The following is a 17,071-nucleotide window of genomic DNA, read 5'->3' on the forward strand; positions in this document are numbered from 1 at the left end:
AATATTCCAAGTGCAGCCGCACTAGCATTTTGTATAGTTGCAGCGTAACATTATGGCTTTGGAATGCAATCCCTCTACCAATAAAACCTAACACGCCGTATGCCTTCTTAACAGCACTATCCACCTGGGTGGCAACTTTCAGGGATCTATGTACATGGACTCCAAGGTCCTCTGCACATCCATACTACCAAGAATCTTTCCATTGACCCAATATTCTGCCTTCCTGTTATTCTTCCCAAAATGAATCACCTCACATTTAGCTGCATTGAACTCCATTTGCCACCTCTTAGCCCAATTCTGCAGTTTATCCAAGTCCCCCTGCAAACTGCAACATCCTTCCACACTCCCCTACTCCACCGACTTTAGTGTCATCTGCAAACTTACTAACCCATTCATCTATGCCTGCGTCTAAGTTATTTATGCCAGTTTCTAATCCAAACTGCTAAATCACCCTCAATACCATGCCTCTGCATTTTCTCCAACAGCCTACCATGTGGAACCTTATCAAAGGCTTTACTGAAGTCCATGTACACGACGTCAACTTCCCTACCCTCACCCATATGCTTGGTCACCTTCTCAAAAAACTCAATTAAGTTTGTGAAACATGACCTGCCCTTGACGAAACCATGTTGACTATGTGAAGTCAAATTGTTGCTAGATAGATGATTATTAATCCTATCATAACCCTTTACAAAACTTTTCCTACAACAGACATAAGGCTCACTGGTCTAGAATTACCTGGGTCATCTCTATTGCCATTCTTGAACAAGGGCACCACATTTGCAATCCTCCAGTCCTCTCGTACTAAACCTGTAGACAATGATGACTCAAAGATCAAAGCCAAAGGCTCCACCAACTCCTCCCTAGCTTCCCAGAGAAGCCTTGGATAAATCCTATCGGCCCGGGGACTTGTCTACTTTCTTTCCTTCTAGAATTGATAACACCTCTTCCTTACTAACCTCGATTCTTTCTAGTCTAATATCTCGTATCTCATCCTTCACCTCTACAATATTCTCCTTTTCCTGAGTGAAAAGCGATGAGAAATATTCATTTAGCACATCTCCGATCTCCACAGGGTCCACACACAACTTCCCACTTCTGTCTTTGACTGGCCCTATTCCTACCCTAGTCATCCTTTTATTCCTCACATACCTGTAGAAAGCTTTAGGGTTCTCCTTTATTCTACTTGCTAAAGACTGCTCATGTCTCCTCGCTCTTCTTAACTCTCTCCTTAAATCCTTCCCAGCTAATCTGTAACTCTCCATCACCTCATCTGAACTATCTCATCTCATTGTCACATAAACCTCCTTCCGCTTAACAAGACATACCTTTAGTAAACCACGGTTCCCTCACCTTATCACTTCCTCCCTGCCTGACAGGGACGTACCTATCAAGGACACGCAATACCTGTTCCTTAAACCAGCCCCACATTTCATTTATTCCCCATCCCCTGCATTTTGCTACCCCATTCTGTGCCTCCTAAGTCTTGCCTAATCGCATTTTAATTGCCCTTCACCCATCTATAACTCTTGCCCTGTGGCATGTACCTATCCTTTTCCATTGCTAAACTAAACATAACTGAATTATGATCACTCTCTCCAAAGTGCTCCCCTATCATTAAATCAAACATCTGGCCTGGTTCATTACCAAGTACCAGATCCAGTGTGGCCTTCCCTCTTGTCGACCCTTTGACATACTGTGTCAGGAAACCCTTCAGCACACATTGGACAAAAACTGATCCATCCAACGTACTCGAGTTATGGCATTTCCAGTCAGTGTTGGGGAAGTTAAAGTCCCCCCGTAATGACCACCCTGTTCCTTTCACTCCTGCCCAGAATTATTTTGCCAATCTTCTCTTCCACATCCCTAGAACTTTGCAGAGATCTATAAAAAAAAATTCCCAGTGTATGTGTGAAATACTGTCCTCTGTGAAATATTCAACATGACTTCATTTCTTACTGCTAACTCTCTTCCTACTAGTTTGCCTACTAGAGTTATAGCATTTCCAGTCAATGTTGGAGAAGTTAAAGTCCCCCATAAGGACCATCCTGTTCCTTTCACTCCTACCCAGAATCATTTTGCCAATCCTCTCCAAGAATAGCTAATCCATCAGGGTCTCATGATCAAGCCCAGGATTTGATCATGAGACCCTGATCTGTGTGACTAAATTCCAAATTGATCACAAGAAAATCGCAAACAAGGAAGTCCTGCTTTTTTTTTATTCACTTATGGGACATGGGCAAAGTTGGCTGGCCAACATTTTTATTACCAGTTCCTAGTTGCCCTTGAGAAGATGGTGGTGAGCTGCCTTCTTGAATTGCTGCAGTCAATCTGTGGTTTGACCCACAATGCCCTTAGTGGGGGGAATTACAGGTTTTTGACCCAGCAACACTGAAGGAACAGTAATATATTTCCAAGTCAGAATGGTGAGTGGTTTGGAGGGAAACTTGCAAGTGGTGGTGTTACTATGTATCTGCTGCCCTTGTCCTTCTAGGTAGCTGTGGTCGTCTGTTTGGGAAGTACTGTCTAAGGATCTTTGGTGAATTTCTGCAGAGCATCTTGTAGGTAGTGCACACTGCTGCTACTGAGCATCAGTAGTGAAGGGAATGGATGTTTATGAATGTTGTGCCAGTCAAGCAGGCTGCTTTGTCCTGGATAGTGTCTAGCTTCTTGAGTGTTGTTACAGCTGTGCCCATCCAGGCAAGTGGGGAGTATTCTTGTGTCTTGTTGATGGTGGACAGGCTTTGGAGAGTGAGGAGATGAATTACCCACAGCATTCCTAGCTTCTGATGTGCTCTTGTCGTCACAGTGATTATGTGGCAAGTCAAGTATCTGGTTAATGGTAACCCCAAGGATATTCATTGATGTTAACACTGTTGAATGCAAAGGGTCAGTGATGAGATTGTCTCTTACTGGTGATGGTCATTGCCTGGTATTTGCATAGTGCAAGTGTTACTTGCTACTCATCATTTCCAAGGCTGGATAGTGTCCAGAATTTGTTGCATTTGAACATGGACTACTTCAATATCTGAGGAGTCACAAATAGTGCTGAATGTTGTGCAAACATGGTGAACATCCACACTTCTGACCTTATGATTTAGGGGAAGTCATTGATGAAGCAGGTGTAGGTGGTTGGGTTTTGAACACTACCATGAGGTATAACTATGTCAAGTATGACTCCAACCAGTGGAGAGTTACCCCTGATATCCATTGATTTGAATTTTGCTCGGGCTATTTGATGCCACACTCAGTCAAATGTAGCATTGGTGTCAAGGGCTGTGACTCTCCCCTCACCTCTGGAATTCAGCTCTTTTGGAATGGCCCTGGAGGACCCCAAACTGGGCATTATTGAGCAGGTGTGCTTGATAGCACTGTTGATTACACCTTCCATGACTTTACTGATGATTGAGAGTAGACTGTTGTTGTGATAATTGGCAGGGTTGGATTTGGTCTGCTTTTTGTGTACAGGACATACCTGGGCAATTTTTCACATTGTCAGATAGATGCCAGTGTTGTAACTGTACTGGAAGAGCTTAGATAGGGGAGTAACAAATTCTGGAGCACAAGTCTTCAGTACTATTGTCAGGGCCTACAGCCCTTGCAGTATCCAGTCCCTCCATCCATTTCTTGATATCATGTGGAGTGAATCAAATTGCTTAACGACTAGTATCTGCAATGTTGGGGCCCACTGGAGGAGGCCAAGATGAATAAACTATCTCTAGCTGAAGATTGAAGATTTGGTCTATCATGGATTGTTAGAAATAGGAGTGGGAGCCTTCTTTTACATTGTTATCATATGTAACAGATTACTTTATTGCCTACAATTTTCTTCTTTCAAAGCTAATTGATGCAAGCACACAACAGCTAATTTATGCACAGAAAGCTCTCACAGTGGATACATGATCAGTTAATCAATTAATTTTGGTGGTGTTGGTTGAAGAAGACATGTTGGCCAGGATAAAATACAAAATATCTGCTTGCACTGTTTAATTCCAGGAACATAACTACAAAGACATCACCTGGAGGTGTCAGCCTAGACTATGGGCTGATGTCTCTGCTGGGCGAGCTCATAGGAACCTATAAAATTTTTAACAGGATTAAACAGGGTAGATGCAGAAAGGATGTTCCTAATGATGCAGGAATCCAGAACCAAGGGTCACAGACTAAGAAGGGAGGAGAAAGTGAGGACTGCAGATGTTGGAGATCAGAGCTGAAAATGTGTTGCTGGAAAAGTGCAGCAGGTCAGGCACCATCTAAGGAGCAGGAGAATCGACGTTTCGAGTATGAGCCCTTCTTCAGGAATTCAGTACTTCCTGAAGAAGGGCTCATGCCCAAAACGTCGATTCTCCTGCTCCTTGGATGCTGCCTGACCTAATGCGCTTTTCCAGCAACACATTTTCAGCTCACAGACTAAGAATACAGGGTAGGCCAACTATAACTGAGATGAGAAATTTCTTCACCCAGAGTGTGTGGAATTTCATTAGAAAGCAGTCAAGACCAAAACGTGATTTTAAGGAGTTGGATTCAGCACTAAGGTTAAACTGATCAAAGGATATGGGGGGAAATTGGAAAAGGCTATTGAGGTAGAGGATCAGCCACGAGCATAATAAAAGGCGAAACAGGGTGGAAGGGCTGTACAGCTTACTCCTGCTCTACTTTCTATGACTCCACCCCCGGTCTAATTTGGAAACATGAATCGTGCATTCAGTTAAATAATGTTTCTGCTTTTCAAAAATATTCCTTGAGCAGTTGGGCAGACAATAAATCTAGTGTATCATCGTCTCCTACTTCAGCCACCAGTAGGCGCCAACCGAAACTTTCAGCTGCAGAGCAACCTTTTCTTGCTTGATTCCTCTGAACAGGCGCTGTTGTAGTTAGCTCGTGTGGGCTTTCCGCTGAATGGTATGGTAACACTTTGTCTGTAGCGTTGCCCCTCTCAGAATGCACAGCACCATGGCCGCCTTCTCTGTTCTGCGGAGCATTCGGATCGATATTTCCAAGGTAAAGCAAATCCTTATGATTCTGATCTTGATAAGTTTTTCGCGTTTTAAAGTATCGATGGATAATCTTTCGAAGGCCGCAGGCTGTGCGAGGTAACTAATTTGCTGGAAGCCAGCTCACTCTCGACCAGCAAGTTAGGTTGAACCTTCACAGCATGATATTTGAATATGAGCAGCATGTACAACTAACCTCTGACCACTGAAATTTTGTTTGTATCATTTAGATATACACTTTATTATTTCGACATAAAAATAGAAGATGGTAGAATAGTCAGATAATTAACAATAAAAAATCCAATAGGATTAGAAAATTAACAACAATTATAACTTGAATAATCTACCAGACAAGGGCAGCTGGTTTCAGTTGTAACTTTAAAAATAGAATTGGATCTACAAAGGAGGAAATTGCAGGGCTTTTATTGGGAGAATAGGGGGATGGGACTCATTGTCCCTAATGTATCTAACACTACTGCTATCGCTGGCAGTGCATTCCATGCACCCACCACACTCCAGTTTGAAGAATCTACCTCTGACATCTCCCCATAACCTTCCTCCAGTCACCTTAAAATTATGCACCTTTGTGATAGCCATTTCTGCCCTGGGAAAAATTCTCTGGCTATTCACCCTGTCATCATCTTATAGACCTCCATCAAGTCACCTTCGTTCCAATGAGAAAAGCCCCAGCGCTCTCAACCTTTATTCATAAGACATGCCCTCCAATCCAGGCAGCATCCTGGTAAATCTCCTCTGTACCCTCTCTAAAGCTTCCACATCTTTCCTATAATGAGGCAACCAGAACTGAACACAATATTCCAAGTGTGGTCTAACCAGGACTCTAGAGACCTGCAGCATATCCTCGCAGCTCTTAAACTCAATCCCCCTGCTAATGAAAATATGCCTTCTTAACAACCCTATCAACTTGGGTGGCAACTTTGAGGGATCAATGGACATGGACCCCAAGATCCCTCTGTTCCTCCACACCGCCAAGAATACTGCCTTTAACCCTGTATTCTGCATTCAAATTCGACCTTCCAAAATGAATCTCTTCACACTTTTCCAGTTTGAACTCCATCTGCCACTTATCAGCTCAGTTCTGCATCCTGTTAATGTCCTGTTGTAATCTAAAACAGCCCTCCACACTATCCACCACTTCTCCAACCTTCATGTCATTGGCAAACTTACAAACCCACTGTTCCACTTCCTGATCCAAGTCATTTATAAAAATCACAAAGAGCAGAGGTTCCTGAACAGATCCCTGCAGAACACCACTAGTCAACGAGCTCCAGGCTGAATACTTTCCATCTACTACCACCCTCTGTCTTCTGTGAGCCAGCTAATTCAGTATCCAAACAGCCAAATTTCCCTGTAATCCCATGTCTCTTTTCCTTCTGAATGAGTCCACTATGGGGAACCTTATCAAATGCCTTGCTAAAATCCATGTACACCACATTCCACTGCTCTACCTTCATCAATATGTTTTGTCACATCCTCAAAGAATTCAATAAGGCTTGTGAGGCATGACCTGCCCCTCACAAAGCCATGCTGACTATCTCTAATAAAGGGGAAAGTGAGGACTGCAGATGCTGGAGATCAGAGCTGAAAATGTGTTGCTGGAAAAGCGCAGCAGGTCAGGCAGCATCCAAGGAACAGGAGAATCGACGTTTCGGGCATAAGAAGGGCTTATGCCCGAAACGTCGATTCTCCTGTTCCTTTTATCTCTAATAACTTGGAAAACCATAGTTTATCGTAAATCCTGTCTCTCAGAACCCTCTCCAATAATTTGCCCACCATAGATGTAAGACTGACTGGTTTGTTATTTCCAGGATTATCTCTATTCCCTTTCTTGAACAAGGGAATAACATTTGCCACCCTCCAGTCATCTGGTACTACTCCAGCGGAGATTGAGGACACAAAGGTCATCGCCAAAGGCACAGCAATCTCTTCCCTCACTTCCTGTAGTAACCTTGGGTATATCCCATCTGGCCTAGGGGGTTTATCCATCCTTATGTTTTTCAAAATTTTCAGCATATCCTCCTCCTCAAGATCAACCTGTTCGAGCATATCAGTCTGTTTCACGCTGTCCTCATAAACGACAAGGTCCCTCTCAGTAGTGAATACTGAAGCAAAGTATTCATTCATTCCCCCACCACCTCCAACTCCAGGTGCAAGTTCCCTCCATTATCCCTGATTGGCCCTATCCCTCGCTCTGACCATCCTCTTGTTCCTCACGTAAGTGTAGAATGCCTTAGGGTTTTCCTTAATCCTACCTGCTATGGCTTTTTCATGCCCCCTTCTGGCTCTCAATTTACTAGCCGGTGGCACCAGTAGCAATCCTGAGATTATTATTTTCTTTCAACCTTAACTCTATTTTCTCTCCCCTTGTCCAATTGCTTTCCACTTACTTCGTGATTCTTCTGACATCTTATGGTCAGTTTCAGAATTTCCAGTTTTCTAGCACCTGCCACCTCCTCTTCACCATGGACATGCAATCCCTCTACACATCCGTCCCCCATCAGGATGGTCTGAGGGTTATCTGTCTCTTTCTCAAGGGTGAGGCACTGGCCTCATGGTATTAACGTTAAACTATTAATTCAGAAACCTAGGTAACAGAGGACCAGAGTTCAAATCCTACCACAGTACATGGTGAAGTTTGAATTCAATAAAAATCCGGAATTAACAGTCTAATGATGACCACAAAACCATTGTCAATTATCAGAAAAACCCATCTGGTTCACTCATGTCCTTTCGGCAAGGAAACTGCTATCATTACCTGGTCTGGTCTACATGTGCCACAGCAGTGTGGTTGATGCTTGACTGGCCTCTGGTCAATTAGGGATGGACAATAAATACTGGTCTAGCCAGCAATGCCCACATCGCATGAACAAATTTTTAAAAATTAGGCCTGAACCATCCTCATTCACTATCACCCTCCTCCGCCTGGCTGAGCTCGTCCTGACTTTGAACAACTTTTCCTTTAACTCCTCTCACTTTCCTCAAATCAAAGGTGTGGCCATGGGAACCTGCACATGCCCCTCTTTGTAGGTTACATGGAACATTCCTTGTTCTAGTCCTACTTGGGTCCCTCCGTACAATTCTTTCCCGGTACATTGATTAATCAGTGCTGCTTCCCTCTCCTACCCAGAATTGGAAATTTTATCAATTTTCCTTCCAATTTCCACCTTGCTCTCATCTTCACCTGGTTCATTTCTGACTCTGTCCTTTCCTTCCTTGATATCTCTGTTCCCATTTCTGGGGATAGGCTGGCCACCAATATCCACTACAAACCCACTGATTCCCACAGTTACCTTAACTGTATATGCTCACACCCCACTTCCTATAAAGACTCCATTCTATTCTCCCAGTTTCTTTGTCTCCATTTCATCTATTTTGATAATGCAACCTTCTGCAAGAGGCTCTCAGAAATGTTCATCTTCAACCAAGAAGTCCCCACCACTGTGGCACAACCCTCAAATGTGTCTGACCCATTTCCCGCACTGACCTCAAAGTCATAAATACTTCAAATAAAATTTTATTTAGTCTGTCGGTTTTCAGGATCTACAGTTCACTGTCAGGTTAGGTTTTTAACCTCTAAAATTTGGATAGTCTGTCAATACACTTGAACAGCCAAGTTTCCCTCTTGCCCCTAATTATGTATTAATTACTATCTATTAAAAATATAATAATGTGCCAGTGAACTGGGGGGGGTGCTTATGACTTTCCAATCATACATTATAATAAGAAATTGAAAAGACCCATTTGGGTCACTCAGTTTCAGGAAGGGTGTAAAATGACCATGAAACTCCTGTCAAAATGCATTTATGGGTTTATGTAGGGCTATATACCTGTACAGTACTGAATTTCACAGTGATTACAAGAAGTCAGCAAATTGTGGTGTGTCTGGGGGGGGTGGGTGGTTTTCAAGTAAATCCAAATGCCGACAAGGAAATGTGTGCACATTCTAAAACTCATAGCTATGATATAGCTTTACTCCCATGCTGATCGGTTGTGACCTAGATTTCTCATTCCTGATTAGGGGCTTTTGCCCAAAACATTGATTTTCCTGCTACTCGGATGCTGCCTGACCTGCTGTGCTTTTCCAGCACCATACTGTTGACTCTAAGCTCCAGCATTTGCAGTACTCACTTTCGCCTCCTAAATTTGCAGCCTGCCTGACTATGGGATTTTGACAGCTAGGACTCAGTTCTTTTCCTTTTTTTTCCCCTCTTCCATTTAATAAAAAACCAAGAACAAGCTACCGATCACATGGAGCCTTCCAGCTCCCATATAGGTGAAAGGGCCCCATTTAAATTCCATTCTTTGGAACACAACCATTGCCCTTGCAAGTTATTTCTCCTTGTGGTGAAATGCCTGGCCTCCCATGATAGCTGCCCACTGTAATGTGACTGAACTGACAGGCTTGCTATATGATGAGGAGCAAACACAGAAACTGTATTCCTCCATCACAAAGTATTGGATTGGAGCAACCCTTGCACATCAAGGGAGATAGCATTGTGACCTTTTGATAGAATCTTAGTAAAGCAACATTGTGGAACTAATGTGTCAACGTGTAGATTGTGTTACAAAGTTCTGTAAGAGTTCTGTTTGCTTTTGTTAGGTCTTTTCTGCACGGTCAACCCAGTTTCTGCACTGTTCTGGGGTTAGATTAATGGCAGCTGATAAAGAACTCCTCCTGAAACTCCGGAAGAAGACAGGATACTCATTTACAAATTGTAAGAAGGCCTTAGAGAAGTTTAGCAGTGACCTTCAGCAGGTAGGTGGAAATTATAATGTGAAAGTTGCTGCTGGATACCCCAATGTATGTTTCCCTTCAAGCCCCAACCTGATGGTATGATATGGTTTCATAGGTAAAGGCAGCCTTTTGATACCTTACTTCGAGGGAATTCTTCAGATCCACAGCTTGATTGTATGCTTCAGCTGACCGTTTGAATTTGGGGACATCATAAGCAAACCAAGTTGTTTGGATAGTGAGTAGGAAATTCAAGCTAATTATTTTTGTCACCTCTTTGCTATTCCTGCGATGTTGCAGCATTCCACAGTTGATTACAGTAGTGAACTGAACACAGACTAGAAACTAAACTGGGACTTCCTTGGGCTATAGATCACATCAGACCATCAGATGCAGGAGCAGAAGTAGGCCATTCAGCTCATCAAGTCTGCTCCACCAGTGAGATCATGGCTGATTCACTTCCCTCTCTGTTCCCGTGAACCCTTGATTCCCTTACTGATTAAAAATCTGTCTGTCCCAGCCTTGAATATACTTAACAATAAAGCCTCTACAAGCGCTCTGCAGGAAAGGATTCCACAGATTTGCTAAACTCTGAGCGTAGAAATATGTGATTTGTCTTAAATGGATTACCCTTTTATTCTGAGATTATACCCTGTAGCTCTAGACTTTCCCACCGAGGGAAAACAACCTTTCCACATCCACCCTATCAGGCTCCAGAGAATCTTGCATGTTTCAATAAGGTCGCCTCTCATGCTTCTAAACACCAATGAGTACAAGCCCCAAACTACCCAACCTTCTCTGGGCTGCCTCCAATATCCTGATTCCTGAAGAAGGGCTTATGGCCGAAACGTCGATTCTCCTGTTCTTTGGATGCTGCCTGACCTGCTGCGCTTTTCCAGCAACACATTTTCAGCTCTGCCTCCAATATCAGCATATCTTTCCTCAGATAAGAGGACCAAAGTTGTTCAGTATTCTAGTTTTAGCAAGAACTCCTTATTTTTATACTCCATTTTTCTTTGAAATAAAGGCATATATTCCATTTAGCTCCCTTGTTATCTGAAGTTGGATGGAAGTTTTTTGTGATTCGTGCATGAGGACTCCCAAATCCCTATGTGCTCTAACTTGCTGCAATATTTCTCCATTTAAATTATATTCAGCTCTTTTATTTTTTTCTACCAAAGAACATAACCTCATATTTCTCATCTAAACTGCTACTCCTTATGGGCGGCACGGTGGCACAGTGGTTAGCACTGCTGCCTCACAACGCCTGAGACCCGGGTTCAATTCCCGCCTCAGGCGACTGACTGTGTGGAGTTTGCACGTTCTCCCCGTGTCTGCGTGGGTTTCCTCCGGGTGCTCCGGTTTCCTCCCACAGTCCAAAAGATGTGCAGGGTCAGGTGAATTGGCCATGCTAAATTGCCCGTAGTGTTAGGTAAGGGGTAAATGTAGGGGTATGGGTGGGTTTCGCTTCGGCGGGTCGGTGTGGACTTGTTGGGCCGAAGGGCCTGTTTCCACACTGTAATGTAATGTAATGTAATGTAATCTAATCTTATGCGGGAGCCTATAGTTTTGGTGTTGGCAGGCTCTCCAACTGTTCAAGGCATCATATACAAGTTCTACCTCTTACAGCTTGGTCTTGTTCCTCTGACTTTTTATTTGTGCTCAACATAAACATTTAGTTTCTATAGGTCAGTACCTGAACTGAGACTTCATGTTCACACAGCTTCTGGTATAGAATCGTGAATGAAATTCAGCAAAGGATGCAATGATGACATATTTCTTAATATTCAAATCCTTAGCATCAGTGATAACTCTGCTGATACAAGAAGACTCATATTTATGTTGCACTTGTCACAACCTTGGGATGTCTCAAAGTGCTTTACAGGATAAAGTATATCTAAAGTGGAGCTGCATTTTGGGAAAGCAAATCTTAGCAGGACTTATACACTTAATGGTAAGGTCCTAGGGAGTGTTGTTGAACAAAGAGACCTCGGAATGCAGGTTCATAGCTTCTTGAAAGTGGAGTCGCAGGTAGATAGGACAGTGAAGAAGGCGTTTGGTATACTTTTCTTTATTGGTCAGAGTATTGAGTACAGGAGTTGGGAGGTCATGTTGTGGCTGTACAGGACATTGGTTAGGCCACTGTTGGAATAAGTTCATGCAATTCTGGTCTCCTTCCTATGGGAAGGATGTTGTGAAAGTTGAAAGTGTTCAGAAAAGATTTACAAGGATGTTGCCAGGGTTGGAGGATTTGAGCTATAGGGAGAGGCTCAACAGGGTGGGGCTGTTTTCCCTGGAGCATCGGAGGCTGAGGGGTGACCTTATAGAGGTTTACAAAATTATGAGGGGCATGGACAGGGTAAGTAGACAAAGTCTTTTCCTTGGGGTCGGGGAGTCCAGAACTAGAGGGCATAGGTTTAGTGTGAGAGGGGAATGATATAAAAGAGACCTAAGGGGCAACCTTTTCACACAGAGGGTGGTATGTGTATGGAATGAGCTGCCAGGGAAAGTGGTGGAGGCTAGTACAATTGCAACATTTAAAAGGTATTTGGATGGATGTATGAATAGGAAGGGTTTGGAGGGATATGGGCCAGGTGCTGGCAGGTGGGATTAGATTGGGTTGGGATGTCTGGTCGGCGTGGACGGTTGGACCAAAGGATCTGTTTCCATGCTGTGCATCTCTATGACTATGACCCTATGACTCCTTTCGTAATACATCATCTTATCTGATTGTTCATACACGTAAAAAATCAGGCCTGATACCATTTTCAACTAGTCGTCTTTAAGCAACATGACAGCATCTTTGTAATATTCATTATAAGATGCACGAGCCTGTTCCCTATATACGTGATTCAGGAATAGAGTAGAAAATGTATTCAAGCACAATATCCTAATTCAAAACAAGACAGATTATGAAAGAATATTCCTACATTTGAAATGTAAACTAATTACTTTGCTTGCCAGTTTTGAGGGTGGTTGGCAAAAAGGGTACAGAGTCCAAAGGATTAATGAGGCAAATTTCATTGTTCCCAGGGATGAAATAATTTGGTACTGTCCAAGGTAATTAAAGTTGTTTCTTTTCAAAGGCTGAAGCCTGGCTGCACAGACAGGCCCATAAGGAAGGATGGAGTAAAGCTTCTAAACTACAAGGCCGAAAAACAAAGGAGGGCCTCATTGGACTGCTGAAAGATGGAAACTCAGCTGTCCTGGTGGAGGTAAAGATGAAGAATGTTTGGTTTGAAGTGACACACATGTTAAATCATGGCATTTATAGCATACGAGGCCATCCAGCCCATTTTACCTGCATCAGTTCTCTGAAAGAGATATCCACTCCCCACCACCACCCCATCCCATTCCTGCTGTTTCATCAGCGCCCTACAAATCTCTTTTTTAAGTGCATATCTAATCTCTTAAAATTTACTATGGAATCTACATTCACCAGAGTCATTTTGTGTCCTATCCTGATAGAATTAATGTATGAATCAGTTAGCAAATTAAAATCTCTGAAAGAGCAGTGTGGGCAATAAAACTAATTTAATTAGTTTTATATTTGATCTTCCAAAGAGCCAGTAGAGCCTAATGGGCTGAATAGTCTCCTGTGCTATACGATTTCATATAAATCCATAATCCTATAAACAAAATGGTCCTTCTTGACAGAAATGTGTTTTTCTCCCCCATGACAGGTGAATTGTGAAACAGATTTTGTTGCCCGAAATGTCAAGTTCCAGCAGCTGGTGCAGCAAGCAGCCACTGCCACAATGTCACACTGTCACTCCAAGCATGCAAACATCATCAATTACAACAAGGTTTGTCTTTATTTCCTATTTATAATAAAACTGGAATCTTGTTTGTCAGCTGAAGCTCATCACCATTGTTTGAGTCTCCAAACTAAACAACTGAGAAGGCTATATCTGCTAGGTTTCATTTTGTTGTTTATAGATCTTTCCCAGTAGGAGCAAATCCTACAAGCATGCCTGGACTACTCGAGTTTTAACCTGCTAAACCCAGGTAGTCTAGCTGCTGAGAGCATTGAGAAAATTTCTCATTGTTGATCCAGCCAGGACTACACAGTTCATTAGGGCATTATCATGTGCAGTGTGGCGCTGGAAAAGCCCAGCAGGTCAGGCAGCAGGAGAGTCAAGGGCAATGAAGAAGGGCTTATGCCTGAAACGTCAACTCTCTTGCTCCTCGGATGCTGCCTGACCTGCTGTGCTTTTCCAGCACCACACTCTTCAACTCTGACTCTCCAGCATCTGCCGTCCTCACTTTCCCCCATTGTCATGTTCAGTCACATAGTCATAGAGTATGTTAAATCAGAATAATCCCATTTTCCATTGACCACTCAATGCTTGATGTTTTACTTGTAACACAGACTGGCTGCTTAACCATCAACAATGCCTTGGAGTTCTACTTCAAATATTGGATTATTGAATTTGCCACAGCAGCTACCTGCTGTTGCTTGTATTTGCTGACATATCCCACTCTTGTCTGTCTTGTTATCAGGAATTATAAAAATTCACCAAGAGAATCAGCTGGGATTGTTATTCTATTTTCTATGCCCCATTAAGGATCAGCAAGTGGAGCATTGCTGGAACAAATATTTTCCTGTCCTGCATTGTACCATCTTGTGACATTGTGCCATCCAAGACATATTATCCTATCGATTAGTGAAAGGTTTACTATCGTGGATTTCCCAAAAGGCATGGTCCTAATATCTGCTCGACTGTCAGGGTTCAATGACATCTTCCACCCACTCCACCACTCTTCCTTAATCTTGTATTTAGGCAGCACTTCCAGATTGGTGAGAGTTTCCTTCTGACAGAAGTGTCAAACTATGAGGTGGCAAGTGGAAGCCTAGCACTGCCAGATAGGAAGAGCAAGAGAGAAAGTGGTAGCGCAGATTATGTTTTGTTGCGATTTGGGGGGAAAAAACCCCATCTCCTTTTATCATTATGTCCTGTAGATTCAAATTAAATTTTTGCCCAAAGGATGGGTTGAGAAAGTGATTCTGATTAATAAACAACCTTATAATTCTCATGTATATTAAAGTTTCACAATTACTTTTCAGAATTTCCTTACGACTGAAGAAATAACACAATTGAAAACCAGTTTAGACAGTCGTCCCCTTGCTGACCAGCTTGCCCTGGCTATTGGTAAGATCAGCAGTATAATCATAGCCTGCTGAGTTGCTTTGCCCTTTTTTTTGGCAGGGAGGTGCAATGGCATAGCTATCTATTCTTTCTTAAAATTAAAGTTTCCTCAGTAACATTTTTGATATAAATATGACCATCTCTGTAGTCTAGTCCAGATAACTGCCAGAGGAAAAAAAACTGAGGGAGAAAGAAAAGGAAGCTTTCCGGTAATATTATTCCTTTCACAAGCTTTGGGACATCCTAAGTGCATTACAATCAATTAAGTACTTTAAGTGTCGTCACTGTTGGAATTTAGAAAACACAAAGGAGACAAAACCATGCACAGCTTTGAGCTACTGCGAGGAAATGAGTTGGAGTAGGAGACTGCAATCATGTTTATGTCAGCACAGTGAGGGTGCCAAAAGAAAAGTCTATAGGATTGGATTTGGAGCCTATGAGAAGGAAGAGAAGAAAGCTCAGAGCTGCAATGATCATAACACATATAAAATGGAGAGACGGTAAAAGAGAGCATGATTAGAGGCAAAGGAAGAAATGTCTAGATTTGATTTGATTTCCTAGTGTGGAAACAGGCCCTTCGGCCCAACAAGTCCACACTGACCCTCCGCAGAGTAACCCACCCAGACCCATACCCCCTGACCAATGCACCTAACTCGTATGGGCAATTAAGCATGACTTGTTTTGCGTGGCAGTGCTTGCTACTGATGCTGGAGTGTAACAAATGCTGAAGTATCTATTCCTCAGAACTGACTTTCACCTTGATCTCCCACTAATTCTCCAATTACTACACACTCAAGTTGTTAACTAACTCATTAGGAGGGCTTGTGGCAGAGTGGGTGATGTTCCTACCTGAAGCTGTAGATTTGAGACTTGGTTGTCAAGGAAGATGTTTTCATAGCACAGCCAAACAGGTTGCATACCAACCTGTAATTCCTTCCACCCTATGATGCGGCAGTTGGTAAGAGTGGGAGAGGTTCTTGGTCAGCTATACGACAGAAAGAAAATTGGAATCTCGACCATCACAATGCATTGCTCCAGATGATGACACGCAAGCAAAAATGGATGTCCTACAGTAAATCTGACACCCTAAATGATCTGTAATATATCACCACCTACATCCCAAAGCTGGTTTGTAATTTAGTGTATTTTAATAAGTGCACCCTCACTGAAGAATTTGATTTTCATGTGATGTCTTAATTCAAGAATAAGAACCCTGCTTTTTACAAACACATTTTGATTCGCCCTTTTTTAAAAATATTTTAAAAGGTAACCTTGGTGAGAACATGACTATAAGAAGAGCTTCCTGGGTGGCTGTGCCAACTGATTGCTATATTGGCACGTATGTTCATGGAATGTTGCCAGAGGACAACCCAAACCTCTCAAAGATGACATTTGGAAAATATGGTGCACTAGTGATTTGTAAGCCCATGGAGCATAATTCAAATGTAAACTTCTCAGAGCTGGGCCGCAGGTTAGGTCAGCACATTGTGGGAATGATGCCACTATCTATGGGCTCAATGGAGGACCCACCTGGTGATGACACAGAGACCAAGATGTTGGCACAGCCTTTTCTGCTGGACCCTGACACAACTGTAGGGCAGTTCCTGCTTACAAGGGGGGTGTCAGTGCTGGACTTTGTACGGTACGAGTGTGGTGAGGTAACTGAATTGGCAGAGAAAGTATAGTTGGAATGCATTGATGCGTTCAAAGGAATGTGTACCATTTTTCATTGTGAAAATCTCTTTATTGATATCAGAATAAAATAATGATCTCCAACACATTGAATAGGGGTACATTTATAGTGTCTTTCTTTGCTCCTCTGTTAAACTGTTACTCGAGCAAGCTTATGATAAATCAGTTGTTTCTGACAAGGATGCAGTTTCACGGGTTTTGGCATTGTACACTTAGTTCATGCAAGCGGTCATTCTTCATTGCAACCAAGGCATAGAAAGGAGTTTTATCTATACAATCTCTGTCAATGACATCCCAAAACACTTTTTTATAGCAAATGAAGTACATTGGAAGTGTGGCCAGCCCCATAATGACAAGACCATCTACTTGGTTGAGATAAATACTGGTCAGGCCACTGAGGATAATTCCCCTGCTCTTCTTTAATATATCAGATGGCTGAATCAAAATTCTGGAAGTCAGTCCTGAACAATATTGTAGGTCTC

At 42.7% G+C, this 17,071-nt stretch overlaps 1 protein-coding gene across 1 annotated transcript; it reads left to right on the plus strand.

Annotated features, from left to right (window-relative positions):
* The first annotated feature begins 4,862 nt into the window (after positions 1–4,862).
* tsfm (Ts translation elongation factor, mitochondrial) lies at positions 4,863–16,690 on the plus strand. Its single transcript, XM_043681751.2, has 6 exons — positions 4,863–5,001; positions 9,616–9,771; positions 12,834–12,962; positions 13,431–13,553; positions 14,816–14,900; positions 16,164–16,690. The coding sequence occupies exons 1-6, from the start codon at positions 4,942–4,944 to the stop codon at positions 16,580–16,582; spliced, it is 972 nt and encodes a 323-aa protein (XP_043537686.1). The 5' UTR covers positions 4,863–4,941; the 3' UTR covers positions 16,583–16,690.
* Positions 16,691–17,071: the final 381 nt, after the last annotated feature.

This window comes from Chiloscyllium plagiosum, unplaced genomic scaffold (genome assembly GCF_037043375.1).
Source record: "Chiloscyllium plagiosum isolate Xiang-an unplaced genomic scaffold, Cpla_swu_hap1 HiC_scaffold_53X, whole genome shotgun sequence".
NCBI classification, from domain to species: Eukaryota; Metazoa; Chordata; class Chondrichthyes; order Orectolobiformes; family Hemiscylliidae; genus Chiloscyllium; species Chiloscyllium plagiosum.